Raw genomic sequence first — 23,647 nt, forward strand, 5'->3', positions numbered from 1 at the left:
AATGCGCTATTTGATAGATCGAACTTTTACGGACTCGGCGATACCAAATATGTATTTTTGTTTTAGGAGTACGATTTTTTATTTTTTTTTAATTATAGATATGGCAAAAGGGGGGTGATTTAAATTTTTAATCCTTTTTTTTTTTTTTTTCACCATTCGCAAAACGTTATTGATCTTATTTTTTTTATTTTTTTTTTTAGCCCCCTTGGGTGACTACAACCTGTGATGCAGGCCCTTGGCTATCATGACACCCGCACTAGCCACATATTAACATCTTCATCAGCACTTCTGCACTACTCAGCAATTCCAGCAACCTGATTGGTTCTGATTCACAATTCCAGCAACCTGATTGGTTCTGATTCACAATTCTAGCAACCTGATTGGTTCTGATTCACAATTCTAGCAACCTGATTGGTGAATAGGTCAGAAGTGCTGATGAAGATGTTAATATGCGGACTAGCCTGTAGTGTCGGAGACCCTTTTTTTTTGTCTGAATGGAAGGCACATTTCAGGTTTTATGTAATGTAGTATGCTGATTTCAAAAATGAAGACTAAAAATTATCGGAAAACCGGAACTCCTCCCTATTTACAATTGCAAAAACTGAAAAATCATATTTTTATCAATTTTCATATTTTATGTATTTTATGCCCAAAATAAAAGAAAACCTTTATTATTAATTAAAACCAAAATACATGAAACATCATAACCGTATTGTTTATATTTCGGTACGTACAGTACAAAAACCATTACAATCTTTACAGCAGTCATCTACTCTTTAGCCGACTCAATGCACTCAAATACTATTTAGGAGAAGTATTTTTTTGTATTGAAACATGGCAGTGAATTTTTCCGTTTTTTCCGGTCATGTAGGGAGGTGTTCTGGTCTTCAGAGAACTTTTTCGGATTGATTTTTGAAATCAGCATACCCGATTACATAAAACCTGAAATGTGCCTATCAATTCAGCCACGACGCTACAGGCTAACCCGCATGTCTCCCTGCAATCTCATTTGGGCTGGGGGCCGTATGGGACCCCAAACATCTTTGTGGGGGTTTAAATGCCGCTGTCAGAATTGACAGCAGCATTTAAAAGGTTAATAGCCGCGAACAGCCGCTGGGCCGATTCCCGCTATTGCCTGTGGGTGTCAGCTGTATAAACAGCTGACGCCGCGCTGTATGAAGAGAGGTCGCGCCGCATACTCGCCCCATACATACCCCAATGCTGCAAAACGTATATGTAAGTCCTGGAGTGGGAAGGGGTTAAGTGATGGCTTATGTTTCTTGTATTCTGTGAATTGCTGGTTTTGGCCATCTTTTTAATACGGTTCTGATGTTTTTTTGCTCGTAGGGTGGAGACACAGCGGAACGGACTCATCTTCATATATGATATGATTAACTCAACATATGGAAATTTTGATTATGAGCTCTGTGTAAAGATATTGAACCTCTTGAAGGTACGTTCTGGAGCGTCGCGGCACCTTACAGCTTTAAAGACATTTAGGGTTTAATATATATTCAAAGGAAAATGAACTAGACTGATAGAATATTTACCGTATATACCGGCGTATAAGACGACTTTTGAACCCCGAAAAATCTGCTCTGCAGTCGGGGGTCGTCTTATGCGCCGGTAATACAAAAAAAAAAAGTGTAAAAAAAAAAATCATTACTCACCTCCCCCGGCGTTCTGTCGCGCTCCGGCAGGATGTCGCTCGCTCCTCGTCCCCGGCGCAGCATTGCTTTCTGAATGCGGGGCTTGAAATCCCCGCCTTCAGAAAGCTAATACACACGCCGTCAGCCAGTTACAGCCATTCAATGACAGCATTGCCTGTGATTGGCTGAAGGCGCACGTGTGTTAGCAATCACACCCATTCAATGATGTCATTGAATAGTGTGATTGGCTGAAGCCACGTGTGTTTTAGCCAATCACAGCCATTCAATGATGTCATTGAGTGAGTAATGATTTTTTTTTCCTCCACTGTATTACCGGCGTATAAGGTGACAGTTGGGGGGTCGTCTTATACGCCCCGTCGCCTTATACGCCGGTATATATATATTTTTTTTTCAAAACATCCTGATGTTTCCCCGTCTCTGAGACTTCCATTGAGCCATCATGGCTATTAAAGGACACATGCACGTTATAAAAGTATGTTAACTGTCAAAAGATTTAGAACACCTCAATATTTCCCGTTTTTGCCATTTACCGTTTGTCTCAAATGTGTTTCGAGATAAAAGCATGGAACAAATAAAATAGATAAAAATAACGGATGAACTTTTTGTTTCCCCAAATTAAATCTAGATTTTTGACTCTTCACAGTCGCCCCCTTCTAGCTGAAGTAACAGCTTTACACAATCAAGATCTTTTTTCTCCAATTGCATTCTGATATTATTTAGAAATGTCTTCCCAACATTGTTGCAGGAGTTCCCACAAATGTGCTGCACTTAAAGGTTGCTTTGCTTTCACCCTTCTGTCCTGTTCATCCCAAACAAGCTCAATGGGGTTTGTCTGGAGACTGCACGCCATTCCATTCTTTGCAGCCTACCCGATGGCTTCTTGTCGTCTTAAGTAGTTCTGACATAACCTGGAAGTATATTTTGGATCATTGTCTTGCTGTAATATGAACCCTCTGACCAACTAGGCGTACACCAGAGCGTATTGCATGGAGGAGCAAAATGCTGCGGCAGCTCTCTGTCTTGTGTGCCAGTCACCCAGTGCAAGTCGCTCTAGATCCAGCAAAAGAGCCCCAACTAATCACGCTTCCTCGTCCATTGTCACCATTTCAGCAGGCTCCGTTAATTTCCAGCATTTTAGCCGGACAGAATTGTGGTGTTGAGAGAGATTAACACTAGAGATGAGCGAGCGTACTCGGAAAAGCACTACTCGCTCGAGTAATTTGCTTTATCCGAGTATCGCTGTGCTCGTCCCTGAAGATTCGGGTGCCGGCACGGAGCGGGGAGCTGCAGGGGAGAGCGGGGAGGAACGGAGGGGAGATCTTTCTCTCCCTCTCTCCCGCCCGCTCTCCCCTGCTCCCCGCTGCGACTCACCTGTCAGCCGCAGCGGCACCCGAATCTTCAGACCCGAGCACAGCGATACTCGGATAAAGCACATTACTCGAGCGAGTAGTGCTTTTCCGAGTACGCTCGCTCATCTCTAATTAACACCCTAAGGATGCAGCCATTTTTCTTTTTACCCATTTTTGTGTTTTTTTGGGGGGGTGGGGGGTTCTCCACACTTTAAAAAAAAAAAATCATTTTTTATTTTCCTGGGTTTTTTTTGCGGGACTAGTTGTATTTTTCAATGGTACTATTTAATGTACTGGAAAATTTCAAAAACCTTCTAAGCGGAGTGCGGTGGCAAGTGTCATAACTTTTATTCTGTGGGTCAGAACAATTACTACAATACTAAACTTATTTAGTGTATGGGGTTTTTCTGTTATTTTTATTTCTCTGCTACTTTTAAAAAAAAATTTAAAAATGTTTTCTCCATCTTCTGACAGTAAGAATCTTATCTTTCTGACGATGGGTTTGTGTGAAGGCTCTTTTTTTGCGGGATGACCTGAGGTTTCTTTTTATTAAGCTTCCTTACATTCATCTCTGACGTTACCGGGGCAGGACAAATAATGCGCGTGTTCGATCGGACTTCTGTGGACACGTTGATGGCGTATATTTATTTCTTAATTTTATTATAAATGTAAAAGGCTTAACATCTTTTTTTTTTTTCTCTTTGTCCCCATAAGGGAATTGAACTCACAACTTTTTGATTGCTTACACCATATTCTGCAATACTTCAGTATTGCAGTATATGGTATTTCTGCAGGCCTAACTTAAAATACACAACTGCCCTAGGCACCTTCACAAGGCACCCGGACAGCAACTTAAGATCTCAATGCAGGGAAGCTATTCAGCATCGCAAAACGGGGAATTTAAATGCCGCTGTCTGACTTTACTGTGACACACAAAAGGGTTAATTACCGCAATCGTCATACACGCTGATTGCGGCTGTTGCAGCCTGGTGTCAGCTGGCTTACTCCAGCCATATATGGAGTGGGCTCTGCTACTGATTCAGCGAACCCCACATTCCTAAGACGTGCATGTGTGTTCTGGGGCACTAAGGGGTTAAGAGGACACGAACGCATGACTGAATTACATATATGGGCAGGCGATGGTTTGATTATGAGTCTCATGGTAATGTATATGAAATGTCTTGTAGGACCTGATGGGACGTGAGATGGAAATCTAGTGTTAGCATATAGGTGGATAGAGCTTTTTGTATCTGTGTGTACAATCTTTCATTCCTTCCTTTTTGTCCCCAGGGTGCTTTTCCGGCACGGTTAAAATGTGTTTTTATTGTATCCTCTCCTCTTTGGTTTCGGGCTCCATTTGCTGTTTTACGTCTTTTCGTCAGAGAAAAGCTGAGAGAACGGGTAGCGTATTATATTTTTATGTTTTGCTTGTGTTTTATGTTTGTTGTTTTTTTTTATGATTTTTGCTTGGTTTTTCAGTGAGCTGTAAAAAAAAAAATGTATTGTCATCGCAGTCACAATAGGCATTTTTCTACCAAAGAATTGGATTAGTTTAAGCAAAAAGACTTTATTTTGAATGTATCTTGTTGATGTGAACATTTAACGCTTCATCCAATGTTTAAAACTGCAGCCAATCGCAGCAGTGACCTATAGCCAGAGATTGGCTGCAGCAGTCACATGCCCTGGTTAGCCGCAACCTGGAAGGGGACAGTGGTTGCAAAGCAGTTTTAGGTAGAGAGAGAACCCCTTTCTGTCCTATAAGCCAAGCTTATGGGCTGACAGTAGGTGACCCGTTGAGTCTGGGGATAAGTGTTATTCTTACTCCCCCGTTGTTCATACTGATAAGCTGCGGCTCAGTGCATCAAGCAATGCTGCCAAGTAGTCTGCCCATTAATAAATCAGAAAAGCCGGACTACTTGGCACACTGCTCAGTGTATTGAGAGGTGCCTTTTTAGGTGTTGACACCAGGGGAACAACGGGGGAGCAACCATGAAGGACACGGTGGTTGCGAAGTAGTTTTAAGTAGAGGGAGAACCCCTTTTAAAGAGGCTGCCACTTACTTTTAGTCCTATGAGCAAAGCTTATGGGCTGAAAGTAGGTGAGCCGCTGAGTCCAGGTATGTAAGTGTTATTTTTACTCCCCCGTTGTTCCCTTGGTGTCAACGTTGGAAGACACCGCTCAATGCACTGAGCCACAGCTTATCGGCATGCACACCAGGGAGTTAAGTATAACCCTTACACCCCCGAACTCAGCCGGTCACTCACTCTCAGCCCATATACCTAGCTCATAGGGCTAAAAGTAGGTGATGGAGTCTTTAATGCCCACCGAGATACATAGTATTTGATGCAAGTCTTACTGTATAATGTGTGTGAGATGTGAACACGTAGCAATGTTTGAAGTCTTTGTTACAGAAGACTGGATTGAAGCTCCCCTGACCTTGTATAAGGGATCTTTTTCATATTTCCACCATAGGTGCGCACAGTAAAGGCCCATGAATTGGTAAACCACATCCCGAAGGACTCTTTACCAGAGCATTTAGGAGGAACTTCCAAAATAAGCCATGTCGCTTGGATACAGGCATGCGTCAATTCTAGACAAGGCCAAGAAAACGGAGATTGTATGGACCACCTCTTTGTTATATACTCATCCGAGCAAACTCCCGTGAGCGACAGACTAAACTCCAACTGCACCCAACAGAATGTGACGGACAATACCAGACTTATTCACAATCATTACCTTGAAAACAGGACTAAGAATTATGCCGAGACGCACAGAGTAAGCGGCTGTGTGCACTGGAACGGTTCTGCCGTCAGCGGCAACTACGATTGTTGCGATAAAAGCTCCAGCGCCAATACAAACTGTAGGAGGCCGCCGCCTCAATCGGAGACCCCGCCGGACACTCCATTGTATAAACAGCCTGCTGACAATCCCGCAATCCCGCCTTTACCCCAGAAATCCCGACCACTGCCTGCAGACATAGAGCAATCTATACACATGCCTGAAGAAGGAGGACTGACGGTACTCGGATTGGTTCAGCATGTCAAGAGGATGAAAAAGAGGGGCATTTTTCAAGAGTATGAAGAAATTCGAAAAGGGCCCCCAGTCGGTACTTTTGATGTATCCAAGTAAGTTTGAAAGAAAGTCTCTTTTATTTCTGCTGATGGTTTTCATTCTGAGGACTCTTATGTACTGTGATGTGTAACCGCAGACGCTGCAGACTCTCCCATGTGGATCGTAGAAAGCTATACGCTTGCTGCAGAAACGGCGCCATCTAGATGTGGGGAACTGAATTTCACTTGTAGGAATCGTAACACATGGTTGCGCGCACAGATCTTTGTGGCAGTTTTTCATGCAGGATGGAATTCTTCTTCCTTCCTGCTGATTACACTTTTGACTTGGGCTCCAAGGCCCTATTCACACAACCGTATATACCAAGCGGCGTCAAAAGAATCTCCCAAAAATTGCCGCCATGTGAAGCATCTGATTCCAATGTATTCATTCACTTGAACGATTTTATGGCGTGTAAAAAAAAAAAAAAAAATCACACCGGGAAAACGCATTGCGACCATTTACGGTCACTTTTTATATGCAGCATCAAATAATTGGTCTTACCCTAACTTTTGCCAAGATACGCAGGAAGCTCCCATAGACTTCAATACTTCAATGGAAGTGGGGGGTGGGAAGAGGTGAGGAGGGGGAGGGGGTGGGTAGAGTTTTCTGCGTACAACACTTAGGCCTCACGTCCATGGGCTTTAAATCCGCAGCGTTTTTCCCGCACGCGGATCTGCGCCCCATAGGGATGCATTGGACACCCGCAGGTAGTTAGCCCCTTCCCGCTCCATGACGTACCGGTACGTCATGAGAGTGGGGTACTTCCCGCAACATGGCGTACCGGTACGTCATCGGGATAGCGCGAGATCATGACTGACCTCGCGCTATCCCGCAGCGGGAGCCGGCTGTCATTCACAGCCGGCGTCCCGCTGCAACAACGGGGGGGTGGGGGGGGGGGTCATCGGAGATGTGCCCTCCGCTGCTAACCCCTAAAAAATTAAAACCCCACATATTTGGTATTGACGCGTCCGTAACGTCGTGTACAAAAAGCGTTAAAAAAAAGAGCTAAAAAACAGTGGCAAAATGCTATATTTTAGCATTTTGCCTCCCCAAAAATGCAATGAAAGTGATCAAAAAAGCTGTACATTCCCCAAAATGGTACCGATAAAAACTGCAGCTCGTCTCGCAAAAAATAAGCCCTCACAGAGCTCCGTACATTAAAAAAAATAAAGTTACAGGACTTTGAATGCAGCTATAGAGAAAAAAAAAAGATTTCACAAAAAAGGGTTTTATTGCAAAAAAGTGTAAAAACCTAAAAAAATAAGATTTTTGGTATCGTAACCGTACCGACCTGCAGAAAAAATGTAGTGTCATTTATGCTGCATGATTAACGCTGTAAAAAAAAATCTACGGCAGAATTGATGCGTTTTCTCTCCCTGTTATCATAAGAAAAATAATAAGTTTTACAATATAGTCTATGTACCCAAAAGTGGCACCGATAAAAAAAACTACAGTTCGCCACGCAAAAAACAAGCCCTCATACGGCCGCGTCGACGGAAAAATAAGTTATGGCTTTTGAAAAATGGAGATGAAAAAATACCAAAAATCGCTTGATCCTCAACGCCAAAATAGGCCGTGTTATTAAGGGGTTAAATACCTGCGGATGTCATTTTTCCTGTCAAACGCGGATCCGCGCGCGGGAAAAAAAAATGGACATGCTCCACTTTAGCGCGGGTCTCCCGCAGGCTTCTATTGAAGCCTATGGAAGCCGTCCGGAACCGCGGGAGACCCGTACCAGAATTAAACTCACCTGCTCCGGACGATGCGGTTCTTCCCTTCTTTGTGGCCGGATCTTCTTTCTTCGGCCCAGGGCATGCGTCCGGAGCAGGTGAGTTTATTCTTATTTTTAGCCTCATGTCCGCGGGGCAGGAGGGGCCCGCTACAGATTCTGCATGAAGAATCCGCGGCGGGCCTGATTTTCCCCGTGGACATGAGGCTTTAGAACCGAAGACAGCTGCCTCTATTTAAGCATTAGCAGTCATTCCAAGGATTTCTGCCAATCGATGGATTGATTTCCGCACTGCAGCGCATTTATTTATTGTTCTGTCGCTACGCAGCGGCCGCCCGTGTGAACGGCAGAAAATATGCGGCTAAAGATCTGAACTCGATTGCGGCAATTCTTCATTCATGTAACTTTTACGGTGTGTACGTACGAACATAAAAACGCATACGGTCGTGTGAAAGAGGCCTAAACTGCATAAAAAGCTACAACAAGACTGCTGGACTTACCTTAACTCCTTAAGGACCAGGCTATGTTAGTGATGTGTTTGTCGGGCTGCTAAAATTTTTGGTGTGCTTTTTTTTTTAACCCCTTCCCTCCATAAGACATGAGGGTACGTCATGGCTGCAGGGTACTTCCCGCAACTGGATGTACCTTTACATCATGTGGATAGCGCAATATCGTAAGAGATTACGCACTTTCCAGCAGCGGGAGTCGGCTGTCACTGATGGCCGGCCTCCCGCTGCAACAACGGGGGTGCATTCCGTGCATACCGACCACTAGTTAGATCGTGGCATGGGAAGGGTTCACAGAGGGAGCATGCTCCATCTGTGATGTTGTTGGGCTCTCACGATGTAGTCGCCAGATACCAGTGTCCTGTATTGCCATTGCCTATGATCGCTGTAATAAGTGATAAAGCATTGCAGGAGAGAAGTCCTGCCATGCCTTATCATAGCGATCATCGGTGCTACTGTGTAAGTCCCCCAGAGGGACACAAATGGTGTTTAGCAAAAAAAAAACCCTTTTTGGGGGCTTTTTCTCGTATTGGCATAACATTTTTTTTTTTTTTTTGAAGTCCCACATATTTGCTATTGTGTCCCTAACGACATATGCAATAAGTTGCACGTGCTTCTTAGCATTTTGCCTCCCAAAAAAACACAATAAAACTGATCAAAAAAGCCGTATGTACTCCAAAATGGTACCAATAAAAACTACAGCTCGTCTCGCAGTAAATAAGTCCTCACAGAGCTCCGTACATGGAAAAATAAAGTTTTATAGGACTTTGAATGCAGCGATTTAGAAAAGAATTTTCAAAAAAAGGGTTTTATCGCAGAAAAGTGAAAAACCTTTAAAAAAAATAATCTATCGTTTTAACCGTACCGGCCCGCAGGGAAAATGTATTGTCATTTATGCTGCGTAATTAACGCTTTAAAAAGAAAAAAAAAATCTATGGCAGAATTGATGCGTTTTCTCTCCCTACTATCATAAAAAAAAATAATAAAAAGTTTTACATCCACCACGGTGACGGTAGTCCCGGTCAGGGCTGGGCTGGGGTCTAACATCCCCCACGGTGACGGTAGTCCCGGTCAGGGCTGGGCTGGGGTCTAACATCCCCCACGGTGACGGTAGTCCCGGTCAGGGCTGGGCTGGGGTCTAACATCCCCCACGGTGACGGTAGTCCCGGTCAGGGCTGGGCTGGGGTCTAACATCCCCCACGGTGACGGTAGTCCCGGTCAGGGCTGGGCTGGGGTCTAACATCCCCCACGGTGACGGTAGTCCCGGTCAGGGCTGGGCTGGGGTCTAACATCCCCCACGGTGACGGTAGTCCCGGTCAGGGCTGGGCTGGGGTCTAACATCCCCCACGGTGACGGTAGTCCCGGTCAGGGCTGGGCTGGGGTCTAACATCCCCCACGGTGACGGTAGTCCCGGTCAGGGCTGGGCTGGGGTCTAACATCCCCCACGGTGACGGTAGTCCCGGTCAGGGCTGGGCTGGGGTCTAACATCCCCCACGGTGACGGTAGTCCCGGTCAGGGCTGGGCTGGGGTCTAACATCCCCCACGGTGACGGTAGTCCCGGTCAGGGCTGGGCTGGGGTCTAACATTCCCCACGGTGACGGTAGTCCCGGTCAGGGCTGGGCTGGGGTCTAACATCCCCCGCGGTGACGGTAGTCCCGGTCAGGGCTGGGCTGGGGTCTAACATCCCCCGCGGTGACGGTAGTCCCGGTCAGGGCTGGGATCTAATATCCCCCACGGTGACGGTAGTCCCGTTTAGAGCTGGGCTGGGGGCTAAAGGCACTTTTTACACACAACGATTTATTGTTCAAAAAATCTTCAGATTGTAAGAATTCGAATGATGATCAGTGTAAACAGGCCAACCTGCAGCAACACCGGCGACCAGCGCAAGGGACCCAAATGCCGACTGCTAGGTAAGTATTATAAGACATTCCCCTGAAATTAAGACTGTGCTTCTTCTGAGGGAAAAAAATTAATGACAGTGTCTTATTTTCGGGGAAACACAGTCGCTGACAGTCTTCATTGCGCCGCCCTCTGGGCCCCGTTTCAAGGAGCCCAGTGATCCATAGAAAACTGCTTAGACGGATGAACCCTCAGCTGCTTGAGCAGAACCAGGTCAGGATGGGGTTTTATCTTCAGTTTCCAGTAATTATTAAAGATGGTATGAGATTGGATCAGAAGTGATGCTTGATTCGCTGAAACTCGATCCGGTTATAAAAAAAAAAAAAGTTGCAATGCTGTTTTTTAATAGAATTTTTTTTTTTTTTATTCTTAAACTTTATTTACATAACACTCCAACTACAACTTTATCTTTAATTTACAATGGTCCTCTTAAAAGGACATTTGGACTGGATGAATCTTGGGCAAACAAAGCCTGACACTCGTCTCCGCACATACTCGCTCTCATGCTGCTGCACGGGATCTAGTATCGCTGGCTCACAGCGGGGAGGCTGCAGGAGATTTCTCTCCTCCTGCTCCCCCGCCCCTCTCCGTTGACTTATCATAGCCGCCGTTCAGTACTGAGCGGCTGCTATTTACACTGAGCAATCATTCAGCTCGTCGTGTATGCTAATTGCTCATCGTTTAGTGTAAATGGCAGCCGTTCAGTACTGAACAGCCGCTATGTTAAGTCAGTGGAGAAAGGCAAGGCAGTTCAAGGAGAGAAATCTCCTGCAGCCGCCCCGCCCCTTGCTGGCCGCTCTGTGAGCGAGCCAACAATACTAGCTCCCGTGCAGGAGCATGGGAGCAAGGACACACAGATACGAGTGTCGGGCATCGTTTGCCCGACGTTCGGCCCGTCTAAATAGACCCTAGGGCCATTGTAACTTGAAAGCACATTTAGCCTGCAATGCGATGTGAGAGTGAGTGAAAACGCATGATTATGAAACCAAGGAACTCACAATGGTTTCATTCTCATTTGCGATGTTCTCACTCCAGCAATGCTGCGAGAAAATAAATCCCAGCATGCTCATTCTTTTTACGATATCACCCATTGTTTCCAATAGTTCTAGGAGAGGATCGCTATTCCCTGCTGCGGCTGTGACAGCTTCAGCAGGGGATTTCTTGGATGTCAATCCCCTGAATGCTGTCACATCCAGGGGCCACACCTTGTTGTCAATGGGGCCGGCGGTGACAGCGCTGGCCATATTGAAAATATAAGGAGAAGATCACGCTCCTCTGTGACAGCTGTGGCAGGGGATTCCTTTATCCCCACGAGGAGTGCCCTCATCACTGAACACTGTGACATTGGTGGCAGGGGGTTCAGTGATAAGGTGACTTCCCGCGGGGATGAAGGAATCCCCTGCTGCTGCCGTCCCACTGAAAGCAATGGGATGAAGGGGAACCCCAGCAGGAATGTGAGGCTGTTTTAACCTGAAAACGCCTCGCATCCAGGGGTTTCCCAGAGCAATATCAGACCATGAATCACTGCCCGATATCGCTCTGGCCAGTGTGCAGGCGGCCTGATGGGAAGATCCAGCCAAATCGGTGTGGGGGCCCATAATGTCATCCAATAGGTGTTATATTACTGAAATGCATGCACCGATTGGTTGTGTAGTAGTGCTACGTGTCCTGTACTGCCAAAGCGATTCACCATCTTTTAGCAGTTCTTCTTGACGTGTATGTATATGTGTACAATAAGGACTTGTTATGTCAGTTGTATCTACTTATTGATACTTAAAGGGGTATTCTTGTTATGCAAAGTTGAAGTCAAATGAATGCTAATCAAATGTGAAGGTTTACATGGGGTTCTGCTTCGGATTTTGTGTCTGCTGCTCTATAAACCATCAACTTCAGAAGTGTTTAGTCGCAGGTTGCCTTGGATACGTCCTGTAGTCATTTGAGCGCTACAGGTCGGGCATGCTCAGTAGAAACGACCAGGGATGCCTTTTTTTCTTCAGCTCTCAGAATCGGATCGCTCACCAAAAGCAGGGTAGCGCTTAGTGAGGACAAACACTAGAAGGTAGTCCAGAATGGGGAACATTTGCATATCCGCTCAGATATATACAGAGACACGGTACAATCGGATCTATCTCTGCTGCTCCTGTTCCTTTCTCCAACATCATCCGTCCCAAAATGACTTTTACCCTCAACACCTTCCCCCCTGGCATTGAATAGAGCACTTTAACCCATGCCACAAATTTCTCACTGAAACCCATCTTATGAAGAACCGCCCACAAATAACTTCACTCGACGCTGTCAAATGCTTTGGTCGCGTTGATCGAAAACACTAGGCCTGCTCCCACAAACTCGATGATCCACCTAAAGATTCAGATGTAACCTCCTTAAATCAATAGCAGTTGACTTGTTTGGCCTGAAGCCGGACCGGTCCTCATGCATTAAATGGGTCCTTACTAAAAGTAATTGATTCACAAATGTCTCCACAAAGATTTTAACATCAGTGGTCAACATGTTGGACAATAGAAATCAAGAAGAGACAAATCCTCCCCCTTCTCTTTGCCTTGGGAATGGAGCTCCTTGGCTGGTTCGATGAGGAAATCACATGATATAGTTGGATTGCAATATGGAGAAGTTGAGGAACGTATCTCACTATATGCAGATGATCTGTTGTATACCGAGGATATGAGTAGATCAAGTATTTTGTCCATTTTTGATATATTTAGTAAAGTGTTGGGTCATTAATTGGGGGAAATCTGTAATTCTTCCTTTACATCTCATGCCAGTGGACTATTCATTGGAACATATGCAACTACAAATACTGAAGAAATTCACATTTTGGGGAGTTGTGGTATCTTCTAAGCCTCAAGACTACAGTGTTTCCCCAAAAATAAGACCCTATTTTATATTAATAATTTGCCCCGAAAGTGGCACAGGGTCTTCTTTTCAGGGGGTGTCTTTATACTCGCTTAGCAGGCGCTGTCCAGGTCCCTCCCGCTGGGCTGTGACTCTTCAGCAGACTTTCATGCAGTCCTCAATGCCAACTGAGCATCTTTTGCTGGTGACAGGGCCGCCTCAAGCAAGCGATTGGTTCAGGAGTGCCTCAGCCAATCAGAGCAATCAAAGCTATTCAATGATGTCATACAATGAATGGCTATGATTGGGTCATCGAGCACCTGCTCGGATATGCTGAAGCGGCGCTCCTGAACTAATCACAGCAATCGCTTGCTGGAGGCGTAGTATTCAAGCCCGTCACCAGCAAGACCTGCACCGTCGGCATTGAGGATGGCACGGAAGCTTGCCAGAACGCCGCAAGCCCAATGGGTGGGGCCCAAACGGTGCCTGCTAGGTGAGCATTGCTTTTTGTGGCACATAGTGTAGCTAGGGCTTATTGTCAGGAAAACGGTATATTTCTGCCAATTTGCTTCCACTGGTACGAAAGGTTGAGAATAAGGCCAAGGTCTGGAATCCTGTCCCATTGTCGATAATTGGCAGGGGCTTCAACTGCCCTGTTTTGGATTTAGTCATGATACTGTTTGTTTCCATACAATATTTAGGAGTTTATTATGGAATAAGAAATCTGCTAGAATTAAGTTGGAGACCCTTCAAAGGGATAAACAGCCGGGAGGGTTTGAGGCAATTCTGAATTTTTGGATATATTCTTTGGTTTTTCAATTCCAACAGTTGAAGGGGTGGGGAGAACGAAATGAGGTGGGATTGAATGGTGGATTAGTTTCTTAAATTATAGGTCGTAACTATAGCTTTTCCTGGAGTGTTCAGTCTGGACAATCTCGTCTGATGCTCCAACAATAGTCGTCCATCATATGTACATCTAATCTATCCTGATGCCGTCTCTCCATGATTATCAAATCTTGGTTGAATTGTTAACCTTGCTCATCACTGACCCCACCAAGGTTTGACGGGAAGTTATCAAGATGGCTCTACAGAAAATGCATCTTGATGCTCTTGTTGCAACCGAGCATTTTGTGACTCTCCAAGAGTTTCCGAACAATTTCAATGTAATTCTTTGCCCACTTATTTCTAAGAAAGTCCTTGACGATGTCTTTGAATGATATCCAAGCATTCTTTTGCAGTTCTGACACTGTCCCAATGAAATGTTTATCTTTGAGTCGCCGAACTTGTGGACCATCAAACACACCGGCTTTTATGTTTTTCAAATGACAGGCTAGGAAATGCCTGAAGAAGGTACTTGAAACGGTCTGCTTCAGTTGGCAAAGCTTTACCGAATTGTTTCATGTGCAGAGGTGGGGATATATTGTTCTCTCTGTCAACAAGGAGCTCATGTCGAAGGTTTGGATCACCAGGTTTGAGGTCAGATCTTGGAGGCCAATTCCTTTCCACCTAATGTTTCCACAGAGTTTTGCTGTCCCAAATACACCGATAACAGGGATACCATTTTAAGGTCAACACAGATCTAATTGTTTGAGATTTTGCAACAACTCAATGACTCTTTGTCTCAGTATTCTTCACAAAGAGAAACTGAATGGCTAATTGGAACTGCACCAAATGCATTGCCATCGTGGAGGACACGCTTGAAGCTCCACTTTGAGTTATTGATGAACAGTCGCCAATCAGTTGAGTTATAGATTGGATTTCCCAATCCATTAAACCATATATGTTATGGGAATACACAAAGCCACTGGCACTTCTAAAGAATTGCAAAAACTTCTATTCATCAAAAGTAGCTAGGCTTGCAGCGCCTTCTGGTAACACCAGCGCTTTTAGGTTTATTCTCCAGCCCCAAGAGTTATGTCTAACCCAGCTTGACTGATGAAGGGGCCGACCCCGGAACGCATATTCTGCTGGTTTTAAAAAGAGAAGTTAGATAAATCTTATCCCACAGCCTGTTGAAATTCATTGGAGAGCGGCACCGGGCTACCGGTATTGTTTCTCCATTTGCTCACTTTTGCCCGCCAGTTGGTGGCTTTATCTGTTCGGCAGCGCCTCCTAGTGAAACTTGATTTTCACACAAATCTACACTTCTTTTTTTCTTCAGCTCCTTGAGGCTTCTGGTCCCGGGACATCCTACCGGGCTCCGGACCCTCATACGCATCGGGTTTGCTCCACCCCCTTTTCTATCTCTTAAGGCTGAAAAAAGACACATGTCCGTCTAGTTCAGCCTATTATCCTCCCTTTCCCCCCAATACTGTTCCATAGGCAAAAAAAAATTCCAATGAAGTAGAAGCCAGTTTTTCTCATTTAAGGGAAAAAAAATCCTTTCTGAAGTAATTAGGGACTATAAAAGTAATATTGTATCACTCAAGAAAGGCGTCCAGGCCCCTCTCAATTTGCCATCACCACGTCCTCAGGCAGAGAGCTCCACAGTCTCACTGCTCTTACAGTAAAGAACCCCCTTCTATGTCGGTGTAAAAACCTTCTTTCCTCTATATGTAGAGGGCGCCCTCTTGTTACTGTCACAGTCCTGGGTATGAATACATCATGGAAGAGATCTCTGTACTGCTCCCGGATAGATTTACAGTTATTGGGTTGCCTTTCAGCTGTCTGTTTTTTAAACTAACCCCCAAAATGGGTATTGTAGTCCACCCATTCCATTTATTACTTTAGTTGCCCACCTTTGTACCTGCTCAAGCTCTCATATGTCCTCCTTGGGTCCCGGGCCTGAAATTGTACACAATGACCAGTGACTACTTCTAGGAGTAGCATTTCTTAAATGTGATTCATGTAGGGATTTGCACTTTAATGTATTTCCACTCTCTTCACAGGAAGCCTTACAATCAAGCAAAGAATAGATACAGCGATGTTCTGTGCTTGGACCAGTCCAGAGTTAAGCTGGGACTTATTGGCACAGATGAGGTAACCTTCATCTAATCATGCATGGAAAGTGTTTTTATATGTACCAGCATTGACTGTCCTGTGTCTGTGCTTCAATGTGATTGTACAGGGGATTGGAGTATGGGATCCGTCTAATAGGCTTCCATAGTCGGTACAGAAGTCTACATCCGTATTCATGTGGGGGGTGTATTAAAAAATCTTACTGGTTTTTGACGTTTTTACCATAACAGCATCAAAATACTGTACCCAACAAATGCCCCTAGTGACTCCCACTTTCCTTATCTTCTCCATTCGGACAGACCATCAACAACGCTTCAGGATGATGGGTCCACACTGGGGCTGTCTGCAGCTGGTTTTATCACCTATGCCTGTGCAGAATTTACCACCTCATTGAGAACAGGTGAATTCAGCAGTGGAAATGGCGATAAAATTGACATGCTGCAGAACTGAACTCCGCACCACACGATCATTTCCGCACTGGTTTTGTGCTGATTATTTCCGTAGCTTGTGATTGAGATTTTTTTTTTTTAAATCTCATCCGCTTTACTGCTACTTTATGAAAACTCTGCTGCAAATCGGCGCCGTGTGAACCCAGCCTCAGAGTTCTGCCACAGTTCCCAACTCCATCTCCATGCTATGGACTTGACAATTGACAGGTTTTCTGCACTCTAGTATCTTTAGTTACATTAACTGGGAGGTCACAGGTGACATGTGTCTGAGAGTAGACTCGATTAGTTTGTATTGCACCTGTAATATGGTAAGCCCTTTCTGCGTAGTATTTACTATCATTGCATGTAGCCCACGTGTTACAATGCTTCAAAGCTCTAGTGCAGTGAGGTATAGACCAGCTGGCCAGCTAATAGGCTCCTGACCATTCTTTATTATACACATGTAACATGATCTTTACATTAAAGGGGTTGTCCCGCGAAACAAAGTGGGATTATACACTTCTGTATGGCCATATTAATGCACTTTGTAATGTACATTGTGCATTAATTATGAGCCATACAGAAGTTATTCACTTACCTGCTCCGTTGCTAGCGTCCTCGTCTCCATGGTGCCGTCTAATCTTCAGCGTCTAATCGCCAGATTAGACGCGCTTGCGCAGTCCGGTCTTCTCCCTTCTGAATGGGGCCGCTCGTGCCAGAGAGCGGCTCCTCGTAGCTCCGCCCTGTCACGTGTGCCGATTCCAGCCAATCAGGAGGCTGGAATCGGCAATGGACCGCACAGAAGACCTGCGGTCCACCGAGGGTGAAGATCCCAGCGGCCATCTTCACAAGGTAAGTAAGAAGTCACCGGAGCGCGGGGATTCGGGTAAGTACTACCCGTTTTTTTTTTTTTATCCCTGCATCGGGTTTGTCTCGCGCCGAACGGGGGGGCTATTGAAAAAAAAAAAACCGTTTCGGCGCGGGACAACCCCTTTAACTTTACAGCCTCGTTGCATACACTGCAGATGAGAACCCTTATATATAGATATATTAAAAAAATTGCAAAACTTGGATGAGTTACTGCTGGCGGCGCTCCTGCCAACTCATATTGCACTTTAGCAAACTTTCATGTTCACGGTCGCTCAGATGTCTTTCCATCCTTATTTTAGTATCAGGTCATTGGTCATTTTAAAGGAAAATATGTGCAGGACACCCTTTACATGTGATCCAAAAAGACACTCTACTTCGCTGTGACTCACTAGTAGTCTGTCTTGTAGAATCATTCTTTGCTACCAACGTTGTTCCACGGTTCCTTTCTTCTAGGCGTATTAACCTTTGTTTGATCTTACTTTTATAGACAACTGACTACATTAACGCCAGTTTTATGGATGGATATAAAAGAAAATACGCCTATATTGCTACTCAAGGTAATTGTTTGTTTTTTTAATTTTTTTTTTTTTTTGGGGGGGGGGGGGGGGGGGGATTAATTAATATAAGAACAGATGGCAAAGCAGCAAGAGTGGCTCCAAATAGCCACCATATTGCCATAAGTGTCGCATACTTTAGAAATCGCAAATGGTGACATTATCCTTCCCAGCTAGCTATAATCTGTATATACTTGTCACCTTGATGAAACTGGGAAAGGCCTTTAACCATTGGTAAGGATTAAGGATGAGCGAGTGTACTCTCTAAAGCACTACTCGCTCGAGTAATGTGCCTTAGCCGAGTATCTCCCTGCTCGTCCTTAAAGATTCAGGGACCGCTGCAGCTGACAGGTGAGTCGCGGCAGGGAGCAGGGGAGAGCGGGCGGGAGAGGGAGATCTCCCCTCCGTTCCTCCCCGCTCTCCCCCACAGCTCCCCGCCCCGCGCCGGCCCCCGAATCTTCAGGGACGAGCGGGGAGATACTCGGCTAAGGCACATTACTCGGACGAGTAGTGCCTTAGCGAGTATACTCGCTCATCCTTAGTAAGGATACATGTGGGGGCATCCGTGCCTTGTTTTGGGGGGGGGGGAAATACCTGCACTCCAGGACCACTAGCAGAGACAAAGGGAAGGACCCCTCAACAGTGACTCATGTGCAGCTTGATGTACTTATTGAGCTTGCATAGGGAGCCCCTATGTAAGACGAGCATGTGTCCTTTTAACTTAGTGACTTGGCCATTTAACCCTTTCCAATCCACTGTCTGACGTCTGAAGAATTATGATTTAAGGCTGTACAGCTCCGATGTTGGTAGACATCCGTCGGGGTTCTCTTACTGTATATTGCCAGCCTCTCTGCTGTCAGAGCCTATCCAACGTGTCACCTCATGCAGTACTGGCTTTAGCCAGCAGATAGCGCCGTTGTATAATGGCAGAAAGAAAGTAAGCCCGCTAGGAAAACCAGGATACAAATTGGATTGGAAAGGGTTAAGGACATAAGGGTAGTCTTAAATGATGGTAATAAGGTCAGACCGGCAAAGGCAGATGTCCGTCCGCCTGTACATTTGTCCACGCGGTCTTGTAGTGTTCGTAATTTATTACTAAGCCTTTAAAAAAAAGTTTGCAACCAACCTCCCATTTTTAGTCATTTGTGGGGCGTTCTCGCTGCATGAGACGGTTGTTGGGGGGTTGTTAGTATGTTGCACCAATATGAAGTCCAGTAACCAAAAGTTTAGTTACGAACCATTGTCTTTGTGTTTTTTTTTCCCTCTAACCAGGTCCGTTGCCAAAGACCTTTGATGATTTCTGGCGTATGGTGTGGGAACAGCATGTTTTAATCATCGTTATGACGACAAGGTAAATGATACGTTTATAGGAGATCACAAGATGGCTTGTAGTGTTACCACTGTTAATAGATGATGCTTCTCACCATAGACATTGCTCGCCCTTGTTAAGAACTGCTTATAATTCTCTACTGTTACATTAACTTTTAATGAAGCGTCATTAGTTTTTTTTTTTTGGATGTTTTTATATATCTAGTTTTTTTCCGCTTTCACAAGGGTAATAGAAAGAGGCCGGATAAAATGCGGACAGTACTGGCCTCTTGAAGCTGGAAGAAGTGAAGATTCTGGGCACTTTATTATCAGGAACATTCATATAGATCTCTTCCAGGACTTCAAATTAACCCATCTGGATCTCTACAATAAGCAGGTACATTATAAACGTTCCAGTTCAATCTGAATTGGAACTCGGAATAGTCAAAAGTTATGCCGTACTTATTTAAAGGGGTTGTCTCGCGCCGAAACGGTTTTTTTTTTTTTCAATAGCCCCCCCCCCCCCCCCCCCCCTTTTGGCGCGAGACAAACCCGATGCATGTTTTAAAAAAAAAAAAAACGGATAGTACTTACCCGAATCCCCGCGCTCCGGTGACTTCTTACTTACCATGCGAAGATGGCCGCCGGGATCTTCACCCTCGGTGGACCGCAGGTCTTCTGTGCGTTCCATTGCCGATTCCAGCCTCCTGATTGGCTGGAATCGGCACACGTGACAGGGCGGAGTGGAGGAGCAGCTCTCCAGCACGAGCAGCCCCATTCAACACGGAGAAGACCGGACTGCGCAAGCGCGTCTAATCGGGCGATTAGACGCTGAAAATTAGACGGCACCATGGAGACGAGGACGCCAGCAACGGAGCAGGTAAGTGAATAACTTCTGTATGGCTCATAATTAATGCACGATGTACATTACAAAGTGCATTAATATGGCCATACAGAAGTGTATAACCCCACTTTGTTTCACGGGACAACCCCTTTAAGTTTCATCGGCTGACGCACCATAGTGTGTATATATGAACTAGATTAGATGCATTGTACTAGAAATGCCGTGGCTTCAGAACGTCTTCAGACTTTCACTCTTTTACATTTTGTTATGTTGTATATACAAGTTTTTTCCCCGCCATCATTCTGCACTCAATACCCCTTGATGGAAAAATTTACACGGAGTCTTAGAAATCTTTGTAAATTTTTTTTAAAATTAGAAACTAATATTTTTAATTGCCATAGATATTCACACCTGGTGCTCAGGACTTAGTTGAAGCACCTTTGGCAGTGATTACAGCCTCCAGTTGTCTTGTGTATGATGCCACAAGGGCTGCACACCTAGATTTGGGGATTTTCTGCCATTCTTTGCAGGTCATCCCAAGGTTGGATGGGGGCCATCTGTGGACAGCCATTTTCAGGTCTCTCCAGAGGTGATTGATTGGGTTCTAGTCAGGGTTCTAGCTGGGCCACCTAAAGACATTCACAGAGTTGTCCCTAACTCACTCCTGTGTTGTCTCTACTTTGTGCTTGGGGTCATCGTCTTGTTGTAAGGCGACCCTTCTGCACAGTCTGAGGTCTCTTGCCCCCTCTGGAGCAGGTTTCCATTAAGAATATCTCTGCACTTTGCTCCATTCAGCTTTCCATCAACCCTGACCAGTTTTCTGTCTTTAGTCATTGCAAAAGGCTGCCCCCATGCTTCACTGTAGGCATGGTATTGGGCAGGTGATGAGCAGCGCCTGGTTTCCTGCAGACATAATGCTTAGAATTGAGATTGAAAAGTTCGACCTTGGTTTCATCAAGCCAGAGAATGTGGTTTCTCAGTTTGAGAGTCCTTTAGTGCTTTTGGCAAACTGCAGGTGGGACTTCATGTGTCTTTGACTGAGGAGAGGCTCCTTTTTGGCTACTCTGCCTTAAAGCCCAGAATGGTGGAGGCTGCAGTGATGGTTGACCTTCTGGAAGTTTCTCCCATCTGCACACAAGATCTTTGAAGCTCAGTCAGAGTGACAAATGCGTTCCTAATCATCTGTCTTGCTAAGCCCCTTCTTCCCAGATTACTTAGTTTGGTGGGTCGGGCAGCTCTTGGAAGAGTCTTGGTTCTTCCAAACGTCTTCCATTTAACAATTATGGAGGCCGCTGTGCTCTGGGGAACTTTCAATGCAGCAGAAACTTATTTTTTTTTTTTTCCCCCCTCTCTTAGCCGCCTTCAGATTTGTGCCTCCACACACTCCTGTCTCTGAGCTCTACAGGCAGTTCTCTTTTTTAATTTTTCGCCTATGTCCAATTACCTGAATTTATCAATGAAGGTGCAAAAACATCTGAGAACAAGTCTTATCCAAGGATCTAACTACTTATGTCAATGCAAAATGTTAGTTTTTAATTTTCAAACATTTTACAAACCTTCCGTTTTCACTTTTTCTCATGGGGTATTGAGTGCAAAATGATGAGGAAAACTTTTTTTTTTTTTGCACAAGGCCACAACAAAACAAAATGTAAAAAAAAGTGAAAGGGTCTGAAGACCCATCCGGACCCGCTGTACGTATTTTTTAGGTTTGGTGGTAGATGGGATGTCCAGTGTCAGGTGAAATTTAAAGGGGTTGTCTAGTGAAATCAAGTGGGGTTCAGCACTTCTGTATGGCCATATTAATGCACTTTGTAATGTACATCGTGCATTAAATATGAGCCATACAGAAGTTATTCACTTACCTGTTCCGTTGCTGGCGTCCCCGTCTCCATGGTGCCGTCTAAATTCGCTGTCTTCTGGCGTTTTTAGACGCGCTTGCGCAGTCCGGTCTTCTCCCTGGTGAATGGGGCCGCTCGTGCCGGAGTGCTGGTCCTCGTAGCTCCGCCCCGTCACGTGTGCCGATTCCAGCCAATCAGGAGGCTGGAATCGTCAATGGACCGCACAGAGCCCACGGTGCACCATGGGAGAAGACCCGCGGTGCATCGTGGGTGAAGATCCCGGGGGCCATCTTGGTAAAGGAAGAAAGAAGTTGCGGCAGCGCGGGGATTCGGGTAAGTAATAAACTTTTTTTTTTTTTTAACCCATCCCTTGGGGTTGTCTCGCGCCGAACGGGGGGCCTATTGAATAAAAAAAAAACCGTTTCGGCGTGAGACAACCCCTTTTAAAGTTAATTTAGAACACACTTTAATTGTAACTATGGTAAAAGATCGGCTGTGAGTAAATAACGTTTTTAACAAATAAGCTAAAGAAATAGAAGCATTATGTAGCATGTATCTAGTGTGTTCTTTAGGGGGGAACCTCTCGGCTCGATTCCGCTGTCCAAACTGCAGGCATCATGTTGGGGAGCAGGAGTGGCTGGGCAGATTGTATAGCTGATCATTCTGGGTTTACAGGTCCAGTAGGCGGCCATATCTGTGTAGACCGTACATATAACGATAGTTGTCCGTCACTGATAGGACGGCTCATTGGACCTCTAAGCTGACTGTAGAACTGATTGCACATTCAATGTGACAGGTTCCCTTTAAGTCACTCAATCATTTTTCCAATGTCTACCGTCTCTTGTTTTCTTCTAGACCAATGAAAGTCGAAGTGTTGCCCATTACCAATACATGAGCTGGCCGGATTTTGGTGTACCTAAATCTGCTTCTGCCATGTTGGACTTTCGAGCCCAAGTAAAGCAACATCAAGCCATGGCTGTACAAGCATTGGGGTCAGAGTGGACTGGCCATCCTGCAGGGCCGCCCATAGTGATTCATTGCAGTGCCGGCATTGGGAGAACAGGTAAATATAGAACTGTTAGCCGGTTAGTCGTTCACGACCCTAAAGGCAAGCTCCCTCCAAGTTTTTTCGATTTTGTATTAATTGCAGTCTTACCAAAGCACTCAGACTGGTGCCTCCCCAAATACTGTACTTTTTGGACATGGGGTGTACATGATTCAACATGGTTGACCATTTTATTTTTACGGCATTAGTCTAATCATTCTAATATCGCTATTCCCTCCCCCTATAGGTGTAGGTGATGCAGCCATAGAATAGGATTGCATTGAGGAGCTAAGGGGGGACATTCTTGTCAGTCCATCGGATAACTCCTAAAGCATGTATTGGCTTCTTGTAACTTCATCTAGTATGAGCCTTCACCTTAAACTATTGTTGCAAACATTTAGGCTTTTTGCAATCCCTAAACCTGGGGAGACCAATGCAATTGATTGAGTTACTGTTCTCGCGGTCATTGACTTTAGATATATTTTATCTAACCTGGCTTCAGATTGTGTAATTTGTATGTTATAATACTTGTAATGGTCATGTTGTTGAGATAAGTTTCTAGCGGTGCCCATGTAACACCGCAGACAGGAGTATGGGTGAGATGCAGTGCCTTCCTGTTATATAGAATGCAATACATTACTCTACCACTAGGTGGAGTTGGGAGCTGAGGTTTTATACTGGAAATATA

At 45.1% G+C, this 23,647-nt stretch overlaps 1 protein-coding gene across 1 annotated transcript in view; it reads left to right on the forward strand.

The window, feature by feature from the left end:
- LOC136573127 (tyrosine-protein phosphatase non-receptor type 9-like) overlaps positions 1-23,647 on the forward strand; it is a 56,542-nt gene that overhangs the window by 30,613 nt on the left and 2,282 nt on the right. The window contains exons 5-12 of the mRNA XM_066574327.1: positions 1,348-1,453; positions 4,310-4,420; positions 5,492-6,144; positions 16,003-16,093; positions 17,858-17,927; positions 19,197-19,275; positions 19,479-19,629; positions 22,770-22,977. Coding sequence (XP_066430424.1) covers positions 1,348-1,453; positions 4,310-4,420; positions 5,492-6,144; positions 16,003-16,093; positions 17,858-17,927; positions 19,197-19,275; positions 19,479-19,629; positions 22,770-22,977 — 1,469 coding nt within the window. The remainder of the gene's footprint in view (positions 1-1,347; positions 1,454-4,309; positions 4,421-5,491; positions 6,145-16,002; positions 16,094-17,857; positions 17,928-19,196; positions 19,276-19,478; positions 19,630-22,769; positions 22,978-23,647) is intronic.

This window comes from Eleutherodactylus coqui, chromosome 7, assembly GCF_035609145.1.
Source record: "Eleutherodactylus coqui strain aEleCoq1 chromosome 7, aEleCoq1.hap1, whole genome shotgun sequence".
Lineage (NCBI taxonomy): Eukaryota > Metazoa > Chordata > Amphibia > Anura > Eleutherodactylidae > Eleutherodactylus > Eleutherodactylus coqui.